A 24165-nucleotide genomic window follows, 5' to 3' on the forward strand; every position below is an offset into this window, starting at 1 on the left:
GTATGAGAAATATAGATTTCTCATAATGGATACAGAATACAAAGATATCTAAATATCTATATATATAAAGATACACAGATATCTGTGCATAGCAAGTTTATAGATAAATTGTATACAGAAAAGGATGAGAAGTGTGTGTGGGCCTGTCTGCAGGACATGGTGCTGGAAGCCCTCTGAGGGTTTGCTGTGATTGCTGGAGGATAGGAGTAGCAAGGAATAGTGGGGCTGCAGGGTCAGGGCTTTGTTTTGTGTGGTGGTGGGGAGATTTGGGGACATAAAATGCAGTTGGGAAGAGAAAAAGCTTTATTAGTTGTAATGCTCAGAGAAGCATGTTTGTCTTCTAGTACTGAGTACTTCCTTGCAAAACAGGCAATATTGTAATTCTGAAGTATAGTACAATGCCTCAGATGTTGTTTCATTGCAGACTAGTTGGGCTCTGCACCGTTTTACCCCAGGAGGTAAATTCAGTTTAGCAATGAACGTGTATAATTTTGCATTTGTTGGCTCTACATGCAAGTGTTTGCAGAAAATAATGCAAATGTGGAAATGTTAGGCATGCGGAATTACAGCTGTGTTTTGGCCAATTTTGATGTCCTTTTTCTCTTCAAGAACATTCTTGTTTAAAAGCAATCTCAAGGACCTCTTTTAAGTCTGCATTAAATAGATGAGATATGGTTTAAAGCAATAAAGCATTGAAATTCAAAGCACTGGGGTTTGCTCATCCATCCTCACAGGTCACCTTAGCGTTATCCTGGACGTCTTGCTGCAGGCTCCCATAAGGCTTCTCTGGCAGCTTGTTGTGGGGCTGGGACACGCAGCATGGTTGGAGCAGTATGGGCTGCCCAGGGCTGGGAGAAGTGAGATAGTACCAGCAGTGTGGGAGCTGCTTCTGTTCCTGCACAGGAACTTGTGTTCTTTCCTCACAGCCCTATGCAACTGTCCCACTGCAATAAAGCCAGAGGGAGGAAGTAAGTTACATTCACAACCTTTTAGGTGAAGCCATCTAAACAGAGGACAGTGGGATTGTCTGTAGAGCAATGTCATTAGGTCTTGAAATGGGATTCTGTGATTGGAACAGTCCCTATCTTCACGTAGGCACTGCTGGCTTATTTGAAGCGCTGGGGAGCAGAATTGGGATTATCTACTTCAAAACCTCAGGCTGTTGAATGAGCTGAAGGAGGAACTTCAGTGCATCAGCTGGCAGAGGGATCAATCAGCAATCAGTCCTGACACATCTCCCGAGATCCATATCTATGAGTCGGTGCGGATGTGTGCCCTCTCTTCTGCTCATTCCCATACACAAGCACTCAATTAAGGAGCCATGCCATGACTTTTTTTCCCCCAGTGATTTCTCTAACTTTGTGGAGAGTGTATTGAGCTAATGTGTAGACTTAGGTATATTGAATAACTGAGGGCTTGCATTGCTGTGTAATTGTTTTAGCTTTAAGAAGTGTGATAGCCCTTGGTTCAGCTTCTGTTTTGGTTAAATATTAGCATTTCCACGATGTGCCGTTGCTGTCACAAAACAGTAGGCTACTATGTAAACTTATCTCTGTCTATTGTGTAAAGGATCTTATCAACAAATGAGAAATTACCTGACCAAGTAGTACAAATCTGCAAGAAATATTCCATTGTTACTAAGTTAATGAGACTTGCTGATGGTGATAACTTTTCTCATTGTTTTAAGTGTTTTGGGAAGGATTGCAGAATAGCTAAACGCATGTTTTAGCTGTTAGTTTTGTATGCAAAGATTATAGGGATGATGAAAACATGTGCCTGAGCATCCCATGTAATTGTCTTGTTGCATCTCCTATTCATTAGCTCTGCTCTCAGCTTGGCTCTGAAGTTGGCGCATCTTGCTTTCATGGTCTGGCCGTCATACGACCTTTTCCTGCCATTCCTTTATGTCAAATTTTCATCTTGTGGAGAATAACCTGTTATCTCCTGTTTCCTTTGACAAAGTAGTCCACAAGGGTTTATTTGAGTGTTATTTCAGTTTGCCATCTTTTGAATGTAATGGCAGCACTAAGAATACGAAAGTTCAAAATATAAGCATGAGTCTAATTAAAGGGATTGTGGGGTTGCATTTTTCTTTCTTGTTAGTATTCTGTTGATTCTGTTTTCTTTCTCTGTCTCCCTGTACCCTACACACTCAGCTGATAATAAAAGTTGGTTCTTGAATACAAAGAAGTGTATTAATACACCTGGGAAAAGCACGTACAGGAAGGAATTGCATTTTTTTCTCTCCAGCCTAGGTAAGCTATAATGGAATGTTTCACTGTCTTTACAGAAATAATCAAAGGATCCTTTCAACACTTATAAGGATTATTTAAGATGAAAATTAAGTAAATGGATTTATTTGCTTGTTTCCAACTGAAAAACAATCTTCTCCGTTAACTTTATACATCTGCAGCCAAGCGATAAGGGCATTCTAATGTTTTTCTGCATCTATCTTTTGATTTTAATGTGTTGTAGGATTAGGGGATGGCTGATGCTGCTGTTACGAAAATGCGAGCGAGTAGAGATCCTCATTATGGAGTGAAGTGGATAAAAAGAGTCAGTAACTAAAGGTGATGGAACTGTTGTGCCTACTGTCCATTATCTCGGTAATAGCACCTCTTCTCCAGATGAGGGGATTCTCAGGGAGCAGCGTTTTGCTGCGTTGCAGGAGCAAATCCCTAAAACCTCTGCAGCAGAAATGTCTGCAAGTAGGGAGATAAATATGTGAAGACAGATTGCAGTAAAGACTTTGGGGGCATCAGAGGCTTCCTGTTCTGGTCTAACTATTATGTAGAATTACTTGCATCGGCAAGATGTTGAGCATTCTGCTCACAGCACAAGGAGTGTAAGCTGGGCTGGTAATTCGCGTGCGTGCTTCCCAGGATTTGTGAGTTCTTTTGCCATGTAACACATAGCTGAATATTTCTTCTGCACTGAAAATAAAAATGCTCTGCAAAGCATATTGTAGCCATAAAATCAAAGAAACAAAACTGCATCTACTGACAATTCGGGGTTTCATTTCCCTGCTCAGTAGGCGTAGTGTTTATGGATCATCCAGCAAATGTAAACAAGGCAGTCTCTCAGATGCATGCTCTGTATTGCTCATCCTTAGAGGGAAAGTGTGGTGCTTAGAGCTGCAGGATAGGATGGAAGGGAGCTGAAGTTCTTTGCCTTCTATGTTACCTTTGGGACTATTTTAAAGTAGAAGTTGCTGTCATTCTAGCAGAGGATTGCAAAGATTTACTGCTCAGCCTTTGGCCTTCTGACTTGCTTAAGCTTTACAATCAGAAGGCTGAAGATATGTTGCTGCCCCACACAAGGAAACGTGTGTCATTAGCCTCAGAAGTCAAATAAGCAGCAAGCTACACACCCACGCATTGATTTCAGGTAATTTAAAAAGAAATGGATCTGATAAGTAACCTATCTTCCTTTTTTTGGCAACACCACCCAAGTTGAAAGCAAAAAATCTATGTGGCCTGTTGCTCCTCGAATCATATGTTATTTACATTTTAGTTGGCTGCTGAAGTTTTCTTTATGAGTTTGAAAGTCGAGGGCTGTAACCTGGTTTCAAATACAAAAGAAATGGATCCCAGGAGGAAGCTATACTTCTAAAGGCTATCTTCCAGAACACTTTATTTTAAAAGATGTTAATGTACGCACTGGGGTTTCAGAGATTTTAACACAGAAGTGCTGTAGTACATTGTACGATTTAGTAAGAATAGAGGGCTGCTGAAAGCCTCCCTCTGTGCACACCTCCTTTTTCTTTATGCACAGGTGTAATTATTGTACACAGGTAACTGCTGTCTGGGTGTTTGAAGGAGGGCTGCTCAAATCATACGGTTTAGGTAGAGCTGCATCTCTTTTCTCAGTCTCTTCTATGAAGCCTCCCATGACTTCCCACTTTTGAGAGTTCTGCAGCTCTGCTATGCACAACTCCGTATATGTTTGCCTCATTTATTAGAAAACTGTGTTTATTTTCTGAATTTTTTTCACATGCATTATTTTTGAAATTAGTAATGCATAGCACAGACCTAACTCAGTAATTAACATGCTTGTGATAGAACAGTATTTTCCAGTTGTTTATTTGGTCTGTTTCCTACAACACTGTCAGAAATTGGCAGTTGCTTTGAGTACAAACCGCAGCATAAAATGGCACCAGGATGTTATGCTATTTTCTATATCTTTCTATCCCAAAGTTGGCAGTGTTTGGCTCCGTATGGATGCTTCCCATATGGTTGTATGTATCCAACCTGGCCTTGCTTTTCTGTTACTGCATGTCTCACTTATGCTAGCAGTGGGCAGCCACTTTCAAGGTTCTGACAAAGTTCTGTGTTTCTTTTCAGTTTTCTGTCTTTTATTGTCACAAACTTGAAATGCTTCAGAATGCCTGCATTAATGGCATTGAAACGCGTGCTTACCTCAAAATGTTCGTGTTATTTTCAGTAATAACCAGGATTCCATGGGGTCTGTGGTAGGCACGTCTGTTACTACATGTAACCACTTGGTACAGATTTGTAGATATAATAAGATGGGTCTCTGCTGAAGGAAGCTGCACAAGACCATGAGTTACTAGAAGGCTGGTGTTTGGAAAGCAGTGCTCACCTGTCCAGTTTGTATAATTCAGGAGATGTTAAAGCAGTTGAAAATGAGTAGGGAAGAAGATGCTTTGCCTAAAGTCAAAACAAAATGCCTTACTGTCAAAGTGCAAAGCGAAGAGGAAAAGTAAAGAGCATTAAGATTTAGCACTTGCATAATCCTCTACATCTTTTGAGTGCTAGAGGTATTAACTATTTAAGCTTCTTGATAAATTTTTCAGCAAAAAGAAATACATATATGTATTATCCTTTTTCTCTCTTGGCAGAACATAGAGACCAAAAGGCTAAATAACTGACTCAAGGCTACGTATCACTGGCAAAAACCTGGGTATACATGGCTCCTAGGCCTCTGCTCAATTCACAGTGTACAGCAAAAAATATATGTCTTTATGGTGTGCAAGTAAAAATGAGTACACAAGATCCCTATTTTGATGTAGACAGCAAACCTCTACGCTATTGTACAATAAAATTGTACTGTGAATTTGCAGCAATAACACAAATGCTGGTCTCAGCAAACTGCAGTACTGTACATAGATAGCAGTAGCTGTTGTATTGATTCAGGCTGCTAAATCTTTAATTATCTTTCCTAGTAAAACTTGTCTAAATAAATTGCTCTGGTGCTGCCCAGTACCACTGCTTTGTGCAGATGGCAGCAGCAGAGGTTCATGTTTGGGTCACATGCTACTTTTTACCATATCAAAAAGATTTGGTACTGATAAAAGGAGAGCTAACACATATAAATAGTGATGGATGTTACCTCTGGAGCTTGACATTCCCTGCTATTCCACAAAACAAGTGTTAGTAAGTTATGGCTCTGCAAATTTTCCTATCCAATGAAACTCTCTAATTTATTTCAACATACTTGTATATTATTTGTTCATGGTTTTTTTCTCACTTGTAAGACCAGTATGTGTGGCTGTTTCATCATTGCTGTTTTTCATGACTACAGCCAGATTTTTGTCAAAGCATTGTATCAGCTCTGAGTATAATGATGTGTAGTATGGGCATAGCTTCAACTGAGAAAACTGACCCAATGTTTTGGAGAGAAATTTACACTGAGCTGAGATTTGAATTCTTATTTTCAAATGGTGTGGGTACTGCAGCAGCTCTGACGCAGAGTTTTGGGTCCCTGAGACTAGGTATGTTCATCCAGAAACAGCCATGTAAAGTCTTATTTTCAGCTAACCAATGGGAGAAGAGAAACAATTTTAAATTAGAGTGTGGAATCAAGAATAGAATGGCAGAAATAGGAATAAAGTAATGCAAAAACATAAATACACAGAGGCTGGGAGCATCTAAGTAGGCAAAGTTATGGCATGTCCAAATTTATCTGTTAAAGATGCTATTTGGAGGTTGAAGTTTTCCTTCTGTCATTGTTGTGTAATTGATTACCTTTGCAGCACATTGCCCTGTGACAGAGCTGCGCCACTGCTAATTTGTTTTATGGTTAGTGCAGTTTGCAGTCACGCTTCATATTTGTATTTATTCAGTGGTACGCCTATGCTATGAAGATATACTATTCTTCAGCAGGAAACTCTTTAATACCTGACTACAAACCATGATAGCACATACCATTATGCTGACATATTTTATCAGAAGTGAAGATGCAATTTAATAATAGAACTTCTCCATTCACAGTGAAGGAAAAAAAAAATATCTGTGTTTTAAACAAAATAAATACAACACCTCGAATTATCAGTTCAGGAGAAATGTCATGGAGTGGAGCAATATTCATGTCTTGTTGTATCTGCAAATTGGCCTATAAAATCCCAAATGGTTACAAATAGTCTTTGTGCTTGCTGTCAATGGAGTCAGCCAGCTGTGTAGATCAACCACCTGTGATACTTTCTAACTGCAATGCTTTGTTTAAATTTTGCACTATTCCTCTTTCCAGTGGTTGCTAGCTATGACCGTAGCAACAGATAGTGATGTGGAGTTCAGTGTGCTGATTATATGATATAACAAAGAAAGAAGATGGTAGCTATTCTGTTTACACAGAAACATCTTGAATTCAGTAAGTTTTATATGAAGAGCAGTCTGGAGAAAACTGACTTTACTCCAAGTTTTTGGTTTCTGTTGTGGACTGAGATGCATATTTTATCTTGAAAGTCTGGGTTTTGCTTTAGTTAGAGAACTGATGTTGTGGTTGGGGCAGACATTCATCAGCATGGCTCAGTAAGATAACACCCAAGAGCTGCGATTGAAGCACACGTAGGTACATCTGTCAGCTGCACTAAGTCTTCCCACTTAACATTTAATAATAGTAATTTTTTAAAACTGTCAAAAGAGTATGATAATAAGTAAGTTGTATTAAATAAGAATTAAAGCTGCTGAAAATCTGCGGGGAGAAAACATTTAAAGATAAGCAGCGTACTTATGAATATTGCTCCTTGTTTGGGTGTTGTAATTGCTTGCTCCTGGGCTGGTAGCATTGTCTTGCTATAAACATCTCTTTCATGATCAGTTATGTAGTGATTATCTGGAGCTTTGTTTTGTTTTATCTCTAGACCAGTAATTGTTTGATATGGGCGTGATTTTAAATATAAGTTTGGGATGATTGATCTGAGAGTCCCTTCTGGGAACCTCCATCTCAAAAGAATAGAAATAAGATTTTCCGAGGGCAAACTGCTAAGATTTTTACAACAAGACTCAATTTTTGATAGTTCTGCTTAAATCAGAGGTACTTCTTCGCAGCAGCCTTGTATGTAAGCACCAAGCCACATTAAGATACATGATAATTTTTCTGTTTGCTAGATTTATGCTTCTTGAGTCCTCTCCTGTATACTGTGTGTTCTGGATTGCTGTACAGGGCTTGATGTCAGCTTTTGGTTTTTCATTGTTTTTTTTTTCAAGGGGGTTAATCTTTTTTAGTATGGTATTTTTTTATTTTGTTTGCATTTTTTTTGTAAATCACAATTACAGACTCACCTTAGGTTCTGTGATACGCTGCCATTCCTAAAGCTTCTGTCAAAGCCATCATCCTGCCTTGCAGCTCAGCAGTCAATTAGTCCTTTTCACATACGATATTTTGAACTCGTGCATTGCATTGCAAACTTCAATATTGTGACATGATTTCAATGCATGTCCAGATTTTGGAATTCTAACCGTATGTGACAGAGCGTTTGGGACTGTATCTGTGGGTTAAGTGAAATCTGTGTAGAGTCAACAAGCACTGATGCAAATGTGAAACAAAGCCATGCCAGATACAGGCCCTGTAGGTTTCCCCCTGATGCTGCATCACCCAGCATTCCACTCTCTGTACACAGGATGGGCTTTGCACCATGTGCCCATGAGCCAACATGGGGCACAATCTCAGCAGCCTTCCTAAACCAAGGTCTTGTTACCTCCAAGACCAGTGCGAGAGAACAGGGAAGCCAGGCTCAGAACATGAAATCCTGCCTTCTCTCTCCTTTTGTCCTGGAAATAGATGTGCCAAAATCAAGCTGTCACCCTTGTGCATTGCTGTCAGTAGCTGGGCTGCTTTCATTGCAGGGTGGTACTGTGCTGGGCCATCATGCCTGCTTTCATTGCTCTTGTTTAATCCAGGTTTGCTTCCATGACCAGTAATCCCAGTCCGTTTCCAGAACCACTTGCTGTGCATGGTGTAGTTAGAAGTGATGCTAAAAACTAACATTGATGGTAAAATGAATGCATTAATTTATGTGGCTGTACTTAATATTCAGCAGCTGAGTAGGTATAAATTTTTTATTTTTAATGATTTGCAGTCATAATATAACTGAAACCTGAGTACTGTTTTATAAACTTGGCATCCAGTCAGCTCCTACTGCTTTGTTGCTATGGACATGTTGTTCTGTAGCAGACACACTAATATTTTGTGCTGTGATTGAGACCTGAAAAACATGCACTGTTTGCATATATTTAAATAACTGCAATTAATAATTTCCCCTCAGAATTGGAAGACACACGAGTGGGGAAATGCTCACTGCTAAGCCACGCATGCACTGCCCTGACTCAGGGTTTCGCTGCACAGCTGTGATTTAACGGCAACGTTCTGCCCTTTTTCAAAAGGGCATTTCCATAGGGGACGTCTCAGTAATTGCAGTGTCAGTGCTCCATCATCTCTCTTTTGCCTCTTAACATCACTGCTGCTGGGTGGGCTCTGCCTCCCAGAGAAAGATCGGCTCATGCTGTGCTATGGGAGCAAAAGTTTTATAAGGGCAGCAGAGGTCTTTCTGCAAACAATATCCGGTAAAGAGGGATTTGATATTTGTTTTAGCTAGAGGAAAAGAGGCCTTGTGAAGGCCGTATTTGCTAAAATACTGCACCCTTACTCAGGAGCAAATGGCTGCCTTCCAAGAGAAAACCTCATCAGGTCACTGTGCGATTTTCATTTGGTGATGTTTTTGTAATGCAGTGCTATCTATTTATTGTGTAATCTGGTAGATTAATACTGAACGCATTTCCAACTTCTCTGCATTATCTACTTGGAGAGTAGATTTTCATATTTTCCATTAATAAGGGTTTGTAATATGAAATCCACCTACTACAGAGTTCATTTTTGGTATTTTCATAAATGATCCAATTTTCAGAGCAAGAAAAAATTAACTGCAAACATATTGTCTTAAATACCTTAACAATGGCACTTCAGAAAATGATCTTTATTTCTAAAGGCTCAGCCTGATGTTCACGTAATTTCCAAAAGCTTTCCATCAAACTTCAGAGATATTTGCACCACAATTTTTTCAAGTACTGGGCAATTCAGAAGTCTGCAATTAAAAAACCCGGAGCATTTCTAAGTGCTTAATTCTGGCTGCAGCAAACGGAAGTCTTGAAAAACCCAGGACGTTTCTATTTACGTCTTCAAATTCTTAGAAGAACTGGATGGATAACGTTACTGATCTCCATCATTCCTATGCTTTCCCACCTATGGTGTCAGGACATTTGGGCAAGCAGTCCATCATGGGCAGGGTTTGAAGCCTTCACTTTGAGATCCATCTATTGTAGTCTGTGGGTGCTGTTGTGGCATACTGGCATGGAAATGGTGGCATGGTACCCCCATAGCTGCTCAACGCACTGCACATCACTGTGTATGTATTGGCTCCTGTTGCCCACAGGCTTCCACTGAGCTCTGAAGGCTGTTAAAGTATCTTCTATCAAAACATATGATTTAAAACAAACCCTTCCTTATGTGTAAGGAACCCCAAGGGATCAGTCTGCTTCATTTACTTGCTAGTTGTTCTGTCTTGAAAACACTAGATTAAGTTTGGTATCACTTAAAAAAAAAAAAAAAAAAAACCAACAATATTTATGTATTTCATCAAATCTGTACTGGGTATGAATTTCTGAGAGGTCCACTCCATCTGCTGCTGTTGTCTTCCTCAAACGTGCCAGTGAGCTGAGCAGCCGGGATGTGATTTCCCTTCCAACATCAGTGCGGTGCTGTCATAACGTAGAAGTTATAACAGACAATGAAAACAAACAGTGAACCCAGGGGAACGCGTGAAGCCAATTTTAGGGCGCTCTGTGCAGCTGTTGTGCAAAATGTGGTTGCAACCTTGATAAGGGCTGTGACATGAATCTTCAGATGGTTTGGAAACATTGGCATTAATGAGTCCTTAAAACGTGACTAATTGATTTTCCTGATAAGCACAGCTCTCAGTCGAAATAGAACTCCGAGTCTTTGGCCTCTGCTCAGCTGTGCCTTACCCTTGCCTGTCTTTAGGAATTGAAACCAAAACCTTTGACTTTTCTCAGAACTTTTAATTATTGACAACTCATGTTGGCGTTTTGAATGTAACATGAATCTTTCTGTGGAATTTGATGACCTCAAAGAATTGCCTTCTACTATTATTTTATCCTCTAATTATTTCTCTCTATGCAAATGAATAGAGAAGTTATGCTCAGTCCTTATGCGTGGATGTTTTTCATTTCAAATCTACTTAGGCTCACATAAACTTTGAAATGTCTATGCATTTCACCCACAAATGTTATTTTGCCACAGATAGAGGTGGTATCTGTGTGCTTCTCACCTGCACTTGGAGATCAGCTTTAAAACATTCAGTTTCAGCTGTACCTTCTCCCAAAGCAGTCTGAAATGTGTTTCAGTATTTTCAAAGAACTCTTCTAGCGCTGCATCGTTCAGAATTAATGTAATTGCATTGTCTTTTAATATTCAATTATTAGCACTTCATTGGATTTTTATCTTTATTTGCTTTATCAAATGTCATATTAATTGCATTTTATATCCCCACTTCATAAATCTATCACACTGCCTTTGATTTTCTAAGTCAATTAAGCAATTACAGGTTCATTGAATAAAGAAAAGAAATTGTACTGAGATATTTCTTACAGTTTAGTAATAAAAATCATCATCAGTAAAGATACTGCAAACAAGATTTTCAGCTGGTGTGCAATGACTGACTTCAGTACCACCACCAGAGCTGAAAATCCAGCCTCACATCTTTTTCAGATCTTTTTCAATTGGTATCTACTAATAGCCTTATAGAAGTTCACTGTTCTTTGTATGCACATTAGGAAATTGAAGAGATAGGAGTAACAAACACAGTGTATGGATCTCTTCTGATTGTTATATCCATGCCAGCTCCTGTATGTGAAAATCAGTATACTATGCTGGGAATGTGATTCACACATTGCCTTAAAACACTTTTTCAAAGCCAAATAATTTTGACTTATTAATGTTAAAAATACCTTGCTGAAACAGAAAGAAGAGGGGAAGGGCAGTATTGGCTCAGTATTGGCTGGCCACCTCGTTCCTGAGTGTCAGCCTTTAAATAGCTTCACCTGTTGAGGAGGCTCCCAATAGAATGAGCCTTGCAGCATGCTGGTGTGTGCTGGGACCATCAGCCCACATCCTTGCAGGGTGAGGCTGTCTGCCTCTGTTTTTGTTTGCCATTTTGTGTGTAACTTCTTAAAGGCATTTAAACTGTTTGCATTTTAGATGTTGAAGCTTTTTGCATGTCACCATAAACATTTTACGTGATCTAAACTGAGAAAAAGCCTCAAAGCATTGCACATCTAAAGTGTTGTGAATGTGTTTGAAATGAGGTTATTTTGGATCTCCTAACATCTTGCCAACGAGTAGTGTGTGATACTGTCAAGTCTGAAGTACTGTATAGTTTCTGCACAGTGAATGCCATTCTTCTGGTTTCAGCACGGTCTCTTCCTTTCCCAAACAGAGCCATAACACTGGAGAACCAGCTGGTGATCCTTGCAACATCAGTGGTAGATGCAGGAGACTACTATGTCCAGGCTGTCAATGAAAAGAACGGCGAGAACAAGACAAGCCCACTTATTCATCTCAGCGTAGCGAGTAAGTACCCAAATACAGAGATGTGCCGTGGTGCTGAGGTTACAGGAGGAGTTCACAAAGCTCTGCCCTAATAGAGCCTTTCTAAGAAAGGATTCAGTCCTTAAAAGATCTTCTTCTCCTGGTTGGTTTGGAGCAGTTTAGGTGATCAGAGGGACCTAAGGGAGCGTGAGCCTGAGAGAAAGCAGCCTTGGAGCCTTTTGTCTGGGGGGTTATGTTGTGCCAGGCAGGTATGTGATGGTATTCCTCGCTGTTTGTTGTGAAGTTGGGATCATAATTTCTTTTTAATGCAGGCTTTGATAATGTATTGGTTTCCATTGTGCATAAGTAAACAAGTCACTCTTCTGAGTGCAGTTTTATTAATGAGTCTGTTCCCAGACTCTGACGTTATTTTTACCTGGAGTTATCGTGGAGTCCCAGGGAACATGCATTTCATTGTTATTACTTATTATTTTACATTGCACAAATTGTATTAAAACCTACCATTACAGAGGCATTCCAGAAGTGGGTTTTACAGCAAAGGGGAGGGAAACGCAGCAGAGCAATGGGGTCAGAAAGGTTTCTGCACGCCGTATATTAACATGCACATTCAACAAAACTGTGCAGATGTAAAACATTGCTAAGCATCTGGTAAATGTTTGTGTAAAAACAATATTTTTACAATGGAGGAATATTTGATTCCTTTTGAGGGTATTCATAGAGGTGTTTTTAAGGTGGCAGTGAGGTAGGGAGTATGTTCCTCTTTTTGGTTGTAGAGATGAGGAAGAGGTGATTGGTTAAATCATCTATGAGGCTGGTAGTGTTATGGACACTTATGCTTTTTTGGTTTATTATTGTAGAGGATGTAGGATTCTCAGCTCTAGACCAATTAGCACAGTAAGATGCCTTTTGATCTTGGAAATTGTTTGAGACAGCCCACGTGGCTATCTTCTTTAAAAGAACAAAACTTGGGTGCCTGGGTTTTTGGGAAGGAAGCCTCTCACATTGCTGTTCATAGTATTCTTATGTTTGTCAGAAGCACATAAAAAATGTTACGTTCCTATGAAACGATTTCTAAAAAAACATTTTTTTCTAATAAAATCCCTCATCAGATTTCAAGGAAAGTTGTTCTTAAGCAAGCAGTGGAGCCCTGCTGGTGGGTCCAGCAGTGCATTGTGCACAGGGTCACTGAGGGCAAAATTTACATGGTGTAACAGAGAGCAGGAGAAACAATCCCATGTTTTCTTCTAGATATGTTTATACAGTAAATGAACTTCTCATGGGTTTTGCACATTCTCCCAAACTGGAAATAATACTGCAAATCCACTTGTGTGAATTCTATCTGTGCCATGGCATGTAGATGGTAAACATTATTATGTCTGACAGTATAAAGAGGTTTGCTAACACTTCAGTAATTTCATTTTTAAAGCAGATTTGTATTGTTTGTATTATGTGACCAATAATGTACTTCCACTTTAATTTCATATCTTAATTAATGCTGGGAATAGTCTGTGATCATGCTTGCGTAACAAGTTTTATGCAAAGCAGAAGGTAGTACCAGCATGTGGAAAAGAAAACACTTCAAAATGCTTGCAGACTTGATACTATGAATGCTAAATCTATCTGGGATGTGAACAATAGGAAAGGGGCAAGATGGAATGTCAAATATGGATTTGCTTGTTAGAATGAATCTTAGCCAAACAGGACAATTTAAAACCTGAGAAGTGAATTTAATACATTGAACCTGTATGTTTAATGCTGTGTGAGTTAAAGAAAGGCTTTGGCCTTTCTTACATTGTGGTGTTTGTAAAGAAAATTAGATTGACATGGTCATCATGAACTTTGATCTAAAGAAGAAAAGAAAGATAGAAGTGAATAAACTATTTCTGTCTAATAACAAAACAGTTGGGCAAAACTATGGTCCTGAGTGAGCGAGTGAGCACGCAGGCAACACTTGCAGAAAGATGGTATATTTTAGAAAAGTAATAAATAATTTCAGCAAGTAGTTGGAAACAGATTTTTTAAGAGACATCTGAGTCTCTGGAAGACATTACACTGAACTGTCTGAAGTTTATCAGATTTTAAAACTGAGGGCACTTCATTCTCTGTTAGGACAGGTCTAAGATAATCAATATTAATAAAGGTTAAAAAAAAAAAAACCAAAACAGAACAGTTTCATTATATCAAGTGTAAAGTGGAATATCCAATTTCTGTGCGAGTACATTTATATATTAATTGAGTGCAACCTTGTGACATGACTCGGCGCACATTGCCACTTTTATTGAGGGCAGAAGGAAAAAACTATAGATAATTCCCTGGGTAGTCATCCACAGAGAACACTGTTAGAGATGCACAGCTTGTTATGCCAATGTCCTTCAAGGAAGGAATTAGACTTGCTCTAGCCTACATGAAAAGCACATCAACAGAATCAGTCTGACAGCAAAGTTGTCCTGCTCTGTTCCCAAACATGAGGCTGGCTCCAGGATAAAGGGGTAGTCCTCAAGTAAGCAGAGCATGAGTTACAAGGCTTTATACTGCAGATCAGATTCAAAGCCTTGAACTGTGGCTGAAGGTAAATGGAATTTGAACAATGTCTGGAAAACATACCAAACTATCCAGTGAAATCAAAATGATATCTAGAACCAGCACGTTGGGGGTATATCTTGGAGAAGGAAATGTCAAAAATTAGTCCTGAATTTGAAATTTCTTAAAATCAGTTGAGCTGTATACAAAACTAATGAAAATCTTGACTTTTCTTAACCACATGTCCTCATCACCTTTGTAAATAAGGAAACAGTGCTAGGCAAGTCTGACAGCTAAGACTTTGGTAGCAATAATAGTAACAGTAATACTATTATATAGTAGCAAAACCCAATTTTTTTTCTCAAGTCCAATGCATTATTTGCTCCCTGTGAAAAATTCTGTAAGTTTTCTTCTATGGAGGATTTCAATTTTATCTCTAGAAACTCCCAGCTTGACAGGATGTGATAGTTAACCTGTCACTTATCCATTGTAGCCTTTTTTTTCTTATTAGCACAGGTTGCTTTACAATAAAAACGACTGGGAAATCCTTAATGTTCTTCCCTGCTTCCATCTATTCATCAATAAGTTAGCTGATGTCTTAAAATGGTCCTTGATTCTTTAAGCACTTTTCTTTCTTGCCCATTCTTCTGTAGTTAGGCACTGCAGCACAGATGGTCGGATCCCTTTCCCAAGACTTTGGCTTGTCGGGGGGTACAATGGCACACGTCTGGTCTTACCAGTATTGGCAGGGCACTTACAGGTGGAAATATTCATTAAGTAAGGCCATCATGAAACTCTTATTTCCTTGAGGGCCATACTCCTGCCCATCAAATAAACTTCTCAGAAATTTTTCACCAAGGTTTTGTTGTTGTTGTAGTGTAAAATTTAAGAAACAACAATAACAGCCCCAAACCTAACCCTTTCCTTGCTATTTTTTCTCCAAAAAAAAAACCACTTTTCCTTAGTCTATGCCACTATCTGTGAAGATGCTCTCTTTTTTTTTTTTTTTTGGTTTTGGAACTGCAAGGATTTCTGGTATGTAAGTCAATAACTCAAGAAGTGTTTAAAAAGAATTAATAGGGAGGTTTTTATTTCTGCAAAGAGCTGGCTGAGCTACTCGCTGCAATGCACGCAGCAAGTGTCCTTGTTATTTTATTGCAAGATGACGCAGCAAGACTCTGGTGTCACTTTAGAAGAAGTTTGAAAAGCCCTGCTGAGATTTTCCTATTATTAACTACAATGCAGTGCTATAGATGTGAGCACCGCTGCCCCAGTCTTAGAAACTTTTAACAGTATGCAATGCTATTTTAGAGCTTATTCCAAGTATTTTATGAAGAATTTGAGCAAGTTTCCCCGAGCAGATGATTTAGATGGTGAGTTTGCAAAGGGTGACTGTGTGTAAGCTGCTCTGACAGCTTTGATACTCCTGCTTCAAATGGTTTTGCAGTGCTAATCATCTGGAACTGCAATCTGGGGCCTTGCTTCTGGACCTTCTTATTAAGCTGTGAAATATTGAGATGCATGTCGCTTCAATAGATTTATTAGTAAATTAGGTGGTCTCTAGACCTATTCATAATACTAGGAGATGCAAAATGTTCTGCAGACTGACGTCTTTTTTTTTTTTTTTTTTCAATGCAGGCTTTGTAAAAACAGAAAACAAGATTGATGAATATTTTAAAAACCTTGCCAGCCAGCATTTCTGAGGAGTCAAAGACAATAAAGCCAATTATCATTTAACAAAGATAAATTTTTCCCTTGAGCATTGACAATGCTTTTTTTCGGAGAAAAAAAAAAAAAGAGAGTGTTGGGGACTAAACATTAAATTTCTGGCTTGGTTGCATTGCAATTAATTTGAAATAGTAGGGTGCCATGTTGTTCCGCCCAGCTCTCCCTGTTGCTATGAAAAGACATTTCATTCTGCAATGGTAAGCACTGACACGAGGCTAAACAGATCATGTTTGTCTCTGGTTGAGGCCTATTTTGTTTTTCAATTTCATGTTACAAAACAAAAATTTTACAGAAGGAAAGAGTTCAATTTCAGACTGTTATAAAGAAAAGTTCCCATGATTGCTCAAGATGTTTGGGTCACTTCCAGAGGCACTAAAAGTGAAACACTCCTTACATTGTTAGAAAAGAAGTAGAGAAAATAGTGCTGCTTTACCTGTCGATGCAGTTGATGCAATAGCACTTTTGACATCCTTCTGTCAGGTTTGTTAAGAAGATAAGTTCTCAGAAGAGTCTGAGCGGACGTTTTCTTCTCCGGAAGAAAGCATTTCACAAACATAATTTTTCATATTAACCTTCAAGGTTTGCTCAAGTCAGCAGATGTTGAGGATCCTTCATGGCTATGTTTGAAACACACTGCTGCATGAATTTTTCATGGCTGGTTCCAGCTTTCAGGTGTCGGGAGAAGAAAAGGAGTGGGCAGGAACCCCCAGAGAGCAGAGATTTCTGTTCTGAGGTCAAATTTAGGCAGGCTCTATAAACTTGTCAAGCTCTTTCTAGTTCATGCTGAGGGAATTTATTTCACTTAGGCTCTGTGGGTCAGTACCGTTGAGGTGAAATGGATGCCTCAATGTAGCATTGTTTTCTGTGGGTTTTGTTGTTGTTGGCTAGTTTTGTGGTTTTTTTGGGCAGGGAGGTTTGTGATGGGTGGGAAAGAAACAAGAGATGAAATGAAATTGCGTTTCTGTGCTGTAATTGTGCTGCACATGCCTGAGGCTCTGATCAGATACAGGGGAAGCCTAACAGAACATGCCTCAGCTCCCCAGGCACTGGTTTGAATGCATTCTTTGTAAGAATGACACTTCTTTCCTCTCCTGTTTTCTGCACAGGCTTTGCTCTCTGTGGGCGGAGTTTCCAGGAAAGATATCTCAGCAGTTGTCGCATGTAATTTCATGAGTAAATGTGTGCCCTCTCTTTGTTACCCAGAAAGCTAATTTAAATGAGGCTGCTGAAGTGTTTGGGGTTTGAAATTGAATGTTAAGGATAAAATCTGTGCAAATGCCATCATTAATACCCTGGAAAAATGCTATGGTTCTTGATGCTTTTTTCTTCAGTACCTCCAATCTGCTCTCATACTAAGGGGCGTACATTTTTTTTAAGCAGGGATTTTTGTTTCTCATTATTTTGAAAATAGAATACAATTCAGCTGTGCTTTTGGGATGCATATATTCAAGTCAAATACATTGAAGTATTATAGCTGTAACAAAAAGGAGTACATTGAGTTAACGTTAAAAGTTTGTTGTTGTTTTTTATAGCATTGGAACAAATTTTAAGTTAAGCTTTGTTCAGGACTAAGAGGTGTGTTCAAGGCTGATGTTCCCAATGGTTTGCCCTATTTATCTACTGAGAGAAGGACACTCTATTGCAGTGTAGAATCACATTGTATGCATTAGAAAGAAATAAAAGCTTATCCTATTTTAACAACATTCTAGGACTCCAAATTTCACTGCCAGATCTTTTCCATAGTTCTTTGCCTTTTCTCTCCTTATTTCACACTTTTAATGGTAGTGGTATAAAGGGAAACCTAAGGTTAAAATCCTACATTGCTAACCTGCAGGAATAATAAAGATTAGATGAGGAACACCTGTGGCAGCTTGAACTTTGCTTTGGCTTTGCTCAAATGTTCTATCAGTGCTCTTTCTGATAAATAGCATAAAGGCTGATCTGTGTCCAGTTTCTTCCTCTTTCTTTGGACTATTTTTGATGACATTATTGGCACACATGATGCATGTTTGTATCTGCTACAGCTCCCCTTCCAAGAGACTTGTTTCTGCTCTGCTAGTAGAACTTGGATTCTAGTTGATTTTCCTCAGAGTCATTACAATATTTTAAATATATCAATCAACTGATGATGTCTTTTTGGAATGGAAAGACAATAGAATAAATTTCCTGTATAGTTGTTTGTTGGTTTTTTTTTCGTTTTTTTTTCAGTCTTACTACTGAAGAGAATGTGAACAGCCAAAATCAGCATATAATATACTGACATGTCTGATACTTGCTTTTCATCATGTAGCTCAACAAATGTAGAAAGCTTTAAATGCGTTGTTTATGGAAATAGTTCCTTCCTTTTCTAGCTAATGCCACATACACAACATTTGTTATTACAGGGAATTGTCCCTTGTTTGTGGAGCTGGGAAAATGCACACCAGTTGAGTGCGTGTTCCTTTGGCATACGCACAGACATTAGGCATCCTGAGAAAATGTCACATGATAGAGTTTCTGAAATCTAACTCATTATTTTAACCGACCTTCCAGTTACACTGGTCTGTTTGTAAGGCTTATTATTATTATTATTTTTTTTCGTATGAGATTGGGAATACACACACACTCTCTTAAAATCCTGGGTTGTCTTCAAAACCCTTTATTTATATCTGACACATGCAATTAATCTCTCCCTATCTCTAATCACTTTTGCTATTACATTTATTGCAGTGATTTGTATCCTATCTCTGTCACTGCTCTGTAATTGATACGTGGAGATAAGAGATTCTTAGAGGACACAAACAAGGAAAAGAGAAAATTGAATCTGCCTTGCAATCATTTTATAAAAAGTGACATACATCAATTATACATGCCATCCAGGAAAATGCCATCCTGAACAAACTATGATGATTTGTTAGAAGACCAACATAAGAGAAATGTCATAAAACTTTTTCTGGGCAGAAAGGTATTGCTAGTTCAGTGGTGTGCTCCTTAATGTCACTGATTGACCTACAATTCTTTAAAATAATTCAGAATTTACAAAGAAAATATTTTTGTTCAGAGCTTTTCTTCATAGTCAAACTTGTTCTAGTGGTCCAGCATGGGATAAGATGAAAGGAAGCTGCTGAAATCAATGTTAGTTTCATCTGGCAGAAAAAGATGGTGCTGGGCAATCGAGTGAGTCATCTTTCTGAGGTGAAAATGGTAAAAGTGATAGTGTAGCCCAATTGCTACTTAACTGCCTTCTGCCACAAGACTAATTCTGTCTGGTTTCTTTGTTCTATTTCAGTGCAGTCAGGAAGGGAACTAATTTGCTGCTGTCTCTTGTTCAAATACTAATTAGTTCCTGTCCATACCTGTGAGCTTAAGTAATGCTTTTGGATCTTTGAAAATCTGTTCTGTGTATGCTGATAATGCTACTAAAATCACCTACTACGAAATGGGTACAATAAATAAAGATAAATAGATATCATAAATAACAGTAGTAGAAATCATTAAACAGCTGAAAGTAAAGCAGCATCCAGTGCTGGTTCCCTTCCTGGGATGGTGGGGCTGGCAAAATATCCTTTCCCTAGAACTCTTCATTTCTTCACTACCATGTATGGACAAGATAAATGCACTTTTTAAAAAACTTAAGAGGAGAAAGAAATACAGCTATTTGTAGGCATTTGTAGAGGGCTTTGAGTTTCAGTGTGTATAATTAATCCGAAGCTTTAAAAGGAATAGCTGAGACTCTGAGACTCTCGTATCAATTTATGCTTTCTGAGCACTACCTTTTGATCTCCTATGAATCCCCTTCAGTTATGCTACATTCCTGGAGTGTTCCAAGTATCTGACTTGAAATCTTTCTCTTCCTTACAATGTTGGATGTTTAAAATATCGTTAAGAGTTGATAAACCTTACTGAGAAGGTGAAGGAAACCTTAACCTAAACATGCTATTCGGATGGAAAACACATTCTGAGGAAAAAAAATAGCTGTGTAATAAGTGCTGTGACAGCTCTATGCTGTTCTGTAATGACAGGAGTTGTCCTGGCTGTTCTGTGAAGGAGAGGATAAAAAGATAGAAAGATATTACTGTTAATAAAAAAAGCGAGAAGCATCTTTACTTATAAGTAGGCAAATTAGCATGATGTCACTTTTTATTCATAGGAGTAGAACTTCTCTGCAATGGAAAAAAAAAAAAGTAATTAGAGTCTATTTGAGTGTTCTTTAAAGTGCTGTTGTGTTAGACAAGTTTGAAATGTCTCATCTACAGTATAGATTAGGAACGATAAATATGTTCCAAACAGATGTTTAATAGAATGACTTCTGCACTTACTTACTGCAAAAGCCTCAATGTATCCTAACTATTGTAATTCACATGCTGAGGGCCTGCATGGCAGAACCCCCTAGTATCTTTATAAGAGCTGATTTTCATCTCATTCTTTCACAAACATATGGTAGCTCGAGGGTTATCATTTTCAAAACTTTTCATATTAAAGATTTAATCTCTTCTCCACATATATCAGAGAACAGGAAAATTAAGCAAGGATAGCACTTCCTATCTATGTCTAAGTGGAGGAAAAAAAAAAAAACAAAACTGCAAAACAAGCATTTCAGACTCAGGACATGCACAACTCCATGTCATCTGTACAGCTTTAAATCATCTCCTTTGTGTAGGCACGTTATAGTAAGGCATTATATTTGATTGCTGCTGCTGTTCTGTTCAGCAGAGGAGAGGTCAGTGTGTAAATCAGAATTTATCATTGTTGCATTTCTTTGAAATTGGCTAACCAATTTTTGCTCCAGTTCTTAACAAGAATGTTTACTATTGGAAATTCATTTAGATCTTACTAAGAACTTGCTATCAATTTTCAAATAATTTAGAATAATTGAACCTTCATCTCTCATTTATGATAGGAAGAGAAACTCAAATTTGACTTTGACCTTGGTTGCCTCACCTGCTATATCCAAAATCCTCACTGACTTCTTGCCCCCTTGGTTGTATCCGTGGGAGCAGTAAAGTGCCAGCACAGGGTGTGCATGGCTCGTCCTTCTTGTTCTTCTCAGTTTGGAGTGGTTACGCATCAAAGCAATCCAAGTTCTGATTCTCTTTCTTACAAATTGCATGGTAAGGTAATAAAGCCACTGAACTATTTGTACACACAGTCTTTTTCTTACCTCAAAAACAATCCTCGGTCATAAACTGTGTATTTTTATAGTATATAAATCATTTCAGTTATATCATGTGGGAACAAAATTACACCTGTAATCTGGGAGAAGATCATAGCTAAATAGTGTATCTGTTACGAACTGAGAGTTTTCTGTGCTAGAACAGAAGGGATCTGGCAGCCAGGAAGGTGCACAGTGTCCTGGTCCCTAAGGCTCAGCTCGTGCAAAAATGATGTCAGATTTGTCCAACTGTGTTTGCTGCTCATGTGCTGAGAACAAGCAGCTGACTGCTGTCGTGGGTGGGGGATATACTGCGGGGGTCGGTCAGTTCTGCTGCCTGAAGAAGGAAAAGCAGTTCTGTGCAGTCGTGATTTTTATTTTCATTTGTTCCTTATGCACCGAGGAGGGATAACAATAAAAGCTTGCTTATTTCCTTCATGTTGGCTGTATTTGGATGCACTCTGCAAAGCCACGTGCTCACAGCCCAGCTTGGTCAGGGCAGGGAAGGCCCAGAAAGGCTGCAGTGCTGTGCGCTGTCGCTGCTGGGGAACATCTCTGTCCTCTTGGGCGTCAGATCGCTGACAGCAAGGCTGGCACAGCTATTACTGAAAGTAATTGGCAGTGAGTGATTAAAATTGCAGATGGCCTTTTCAAGGTGATTATGAATATTAAATCAAGCCTGTAAAAGCAAGCTAAAAAGGCCCGCGAAAGCGAAAAGAGAATATGCTGAGGGTAATTGCAGCAGAGGGTGTTTTGTATTCTCATGTTAGCGTACGTGCCGTGCTCATCCAAACCCAGCCACCCAAACAAAAATGACCACAAGGTAATTCAAATGGACCTATTGTGTCAGCAGGTAGAACTGTTCCATTCTGTAAACCCCTCCCGGGTCTCAGCCCGCTGGCTGGAGCACTTTTGGGTCCATCACTGTCACCGCTGAGCAGTGATCGCTCTGCAGTGTCCAACATACACGTGCAATTAACAGTGATCCCTTCCTGTTCTTTTCCAATTATAAGTGATTATGACAAATGTTCTTTTCCACATCACCGTGGAACAAGGCCAAGAATTACCATGCAGTGGCTTAATTTAATTCAGGGAACTTTATCTCACAAAGCAAAGGTTAGCTGGGAACCTTAATCTAAGCTTCACTTTGTTCCGTAGTTGAAAATGGAAATTTGAGGTGCAGGCAAAAAGAAACAAAGAGAAGGCAGATAAATGTCTTTGTTTTGAGCATTCATTCTGTATATATATATATATATTTTTTTTTAAATAAAGAAAGTTTGCACATACCAAATGGCTGTGAACTTACAGCCCCAGGGGGAGTGCTTTCTTGTGCATGTTGTGACTATAGACTCATCACTTTCCGACCAATTTCATGCTTTCAAATAAAACAATTTTCTATGGTTGCTTATACTTCAGTGGATTATTATTGTATTGATTCTCAAACTTCATGCTGGACTATCTGGTCTGCTCTTGAACTGCAAAACGCCACGGGATTTATTGCAAAGATTTATATAAAATCTGTTGTGCAATTACTGCTTATTACCTTTGGTGTGACAGGAGTCATTTGTTTAATCATTTTCCCTTCAGACAATTCTTCGGTTCACCTGAATTGTGTGGCCATTGCAATGTTAGTGGTTTTGCTGTCTATTGATTCCTCATCTAAATTAATATTATTTTATTTATGGATATTCCCTCGGTAAATTTAATAGCGAATTCTGCTTATTTCACTGCAATAATGCTTATTTCTAACCATATTGGCATAGGAATTGGTCTTTGGGCTCTTTGACAAAAAGGTTTGCACTATGAGAGCATTGTAAAAAGCTATTTAAAAAATACCTGAAATATCTCTCATTGGTTCTTTCTTAGTCAGTGCAGGAAGTGTGTGTTTTAAGGAACAGATTGTCTAACCACATACATGGTACTTCTCTTTTACCATGAAAAGACAAATTTCACCTTTTAATTTGAATAGATAGTGCCCAAAAGTTATGAGGAATTAAGAAGGGAAAAAAAAAAAAGGAAAAAAACCAACTTTTTTTCAAAGAAAGAAGCAGTTGGTTGAAATATGACAATATTATGTTCATGCAATCTCAGGATATGTAAATTTTAACTCTTTAAAACTCCTGTGTGCAAGTGCCCTGTGTGAAATATAAGCCCAGTAGATGAGGCAGACTGCTTAACATTGAAGGTATCTTGATAGAATTCAGATTATCAGCTGCCCTTTGGCTTTGTGAAAAGGTATTGATTACTTTGGTACATGATTGATACATCATGTTGTAACTGTGAGAGTCTGCATTCCTTTGCAAACGAGTATTATTGGCCATGCTGCTAACAAACACAACAACTTGCATTAGATGTGATGAGCAGAGGAACAGCCTTTGATTAAACTGTGCCTGACAGATCAGATATGCTCAGTGATGAAGAGGGCAATCTGCACTTCACAGGCTGCTGGGGAGAAATATTATGGGATCTGGCAGACCTTTTTGGTTCTGAGAGTTAAGTGCTGAATTCCCATCTCAGAATAATGCAGCATTGATTTTCAAAACCCAGTCTGGAGCAGAGGAATGGTGTTTTGCTGTAGGTTGTGATGGCACTGACAGCACTGCCACAGTGCCACGGGGGCAGGCAGCTGGGCAGCTGAACAGGGCCTTCTGTGGGGTTAGAAGATGGGAAGGCAGTGTAATTGTAAAAATAACCTTGGTGGGTTTCTTTCCACAAGATTGCAGCAATGGCTTTCAGAAGGTGTTTGTAATGAAAAGAGTCAGACCTCTAATTAGTTCATCTGCTCACACATCTTTTCATAAAGGGGAAGGATGAAATAACAGTTACCTGGAGTCTGGCTAGCAGATGCAGGTAGGTAGTTTCATTCTTGGTTACTCTCTTTTCATTCTATCATTGCTTATACCAGAGAGGTGTTTTTAATT

The 24165-nt window shown here is 38.8% G+C and overlaps 1 protein-coding gene across 9 annotated transcripts in view; it reads left to right on the plus strand.

Moving 5' to 3' along the window:
* SDK1 (sidekick cell adhesion molecule 1) overlaps nucleotides 1-24165 on the plus strand; it is a 362240-nt gene that overhangs the window by 149393 nt on the left and 188682 nt on the right. For all 9 annotated transcript variants that reach the window (XM_085237875.1, XM_085237877.1, XM_085237878.1 and 6 more), the window contains one exon: nucleotides 11753-11886. In XM_085237875.1, coding sequence (XP_085094001.1) covers nucleotides 11753-11886 — 134 coding nt within the window. The remainder of the gene's footprint in view (nucleotides 1-11752; nucleotides 11887-24165) is intronic.

Source organism: Meleagris gallopavo, chromosome 16, assembly GCF_905368555.1.
Source record: "Meleagris gallopavo chromosome 16, MGAL_WU_HG_1.1, whole genome shotgun sequence".
Lineage (NCBI taxonomy): Eukaryota > Metazoa > Chordata > Aves > Galliformes > Phasianidae > Meleagris > Meleagris gallopavo.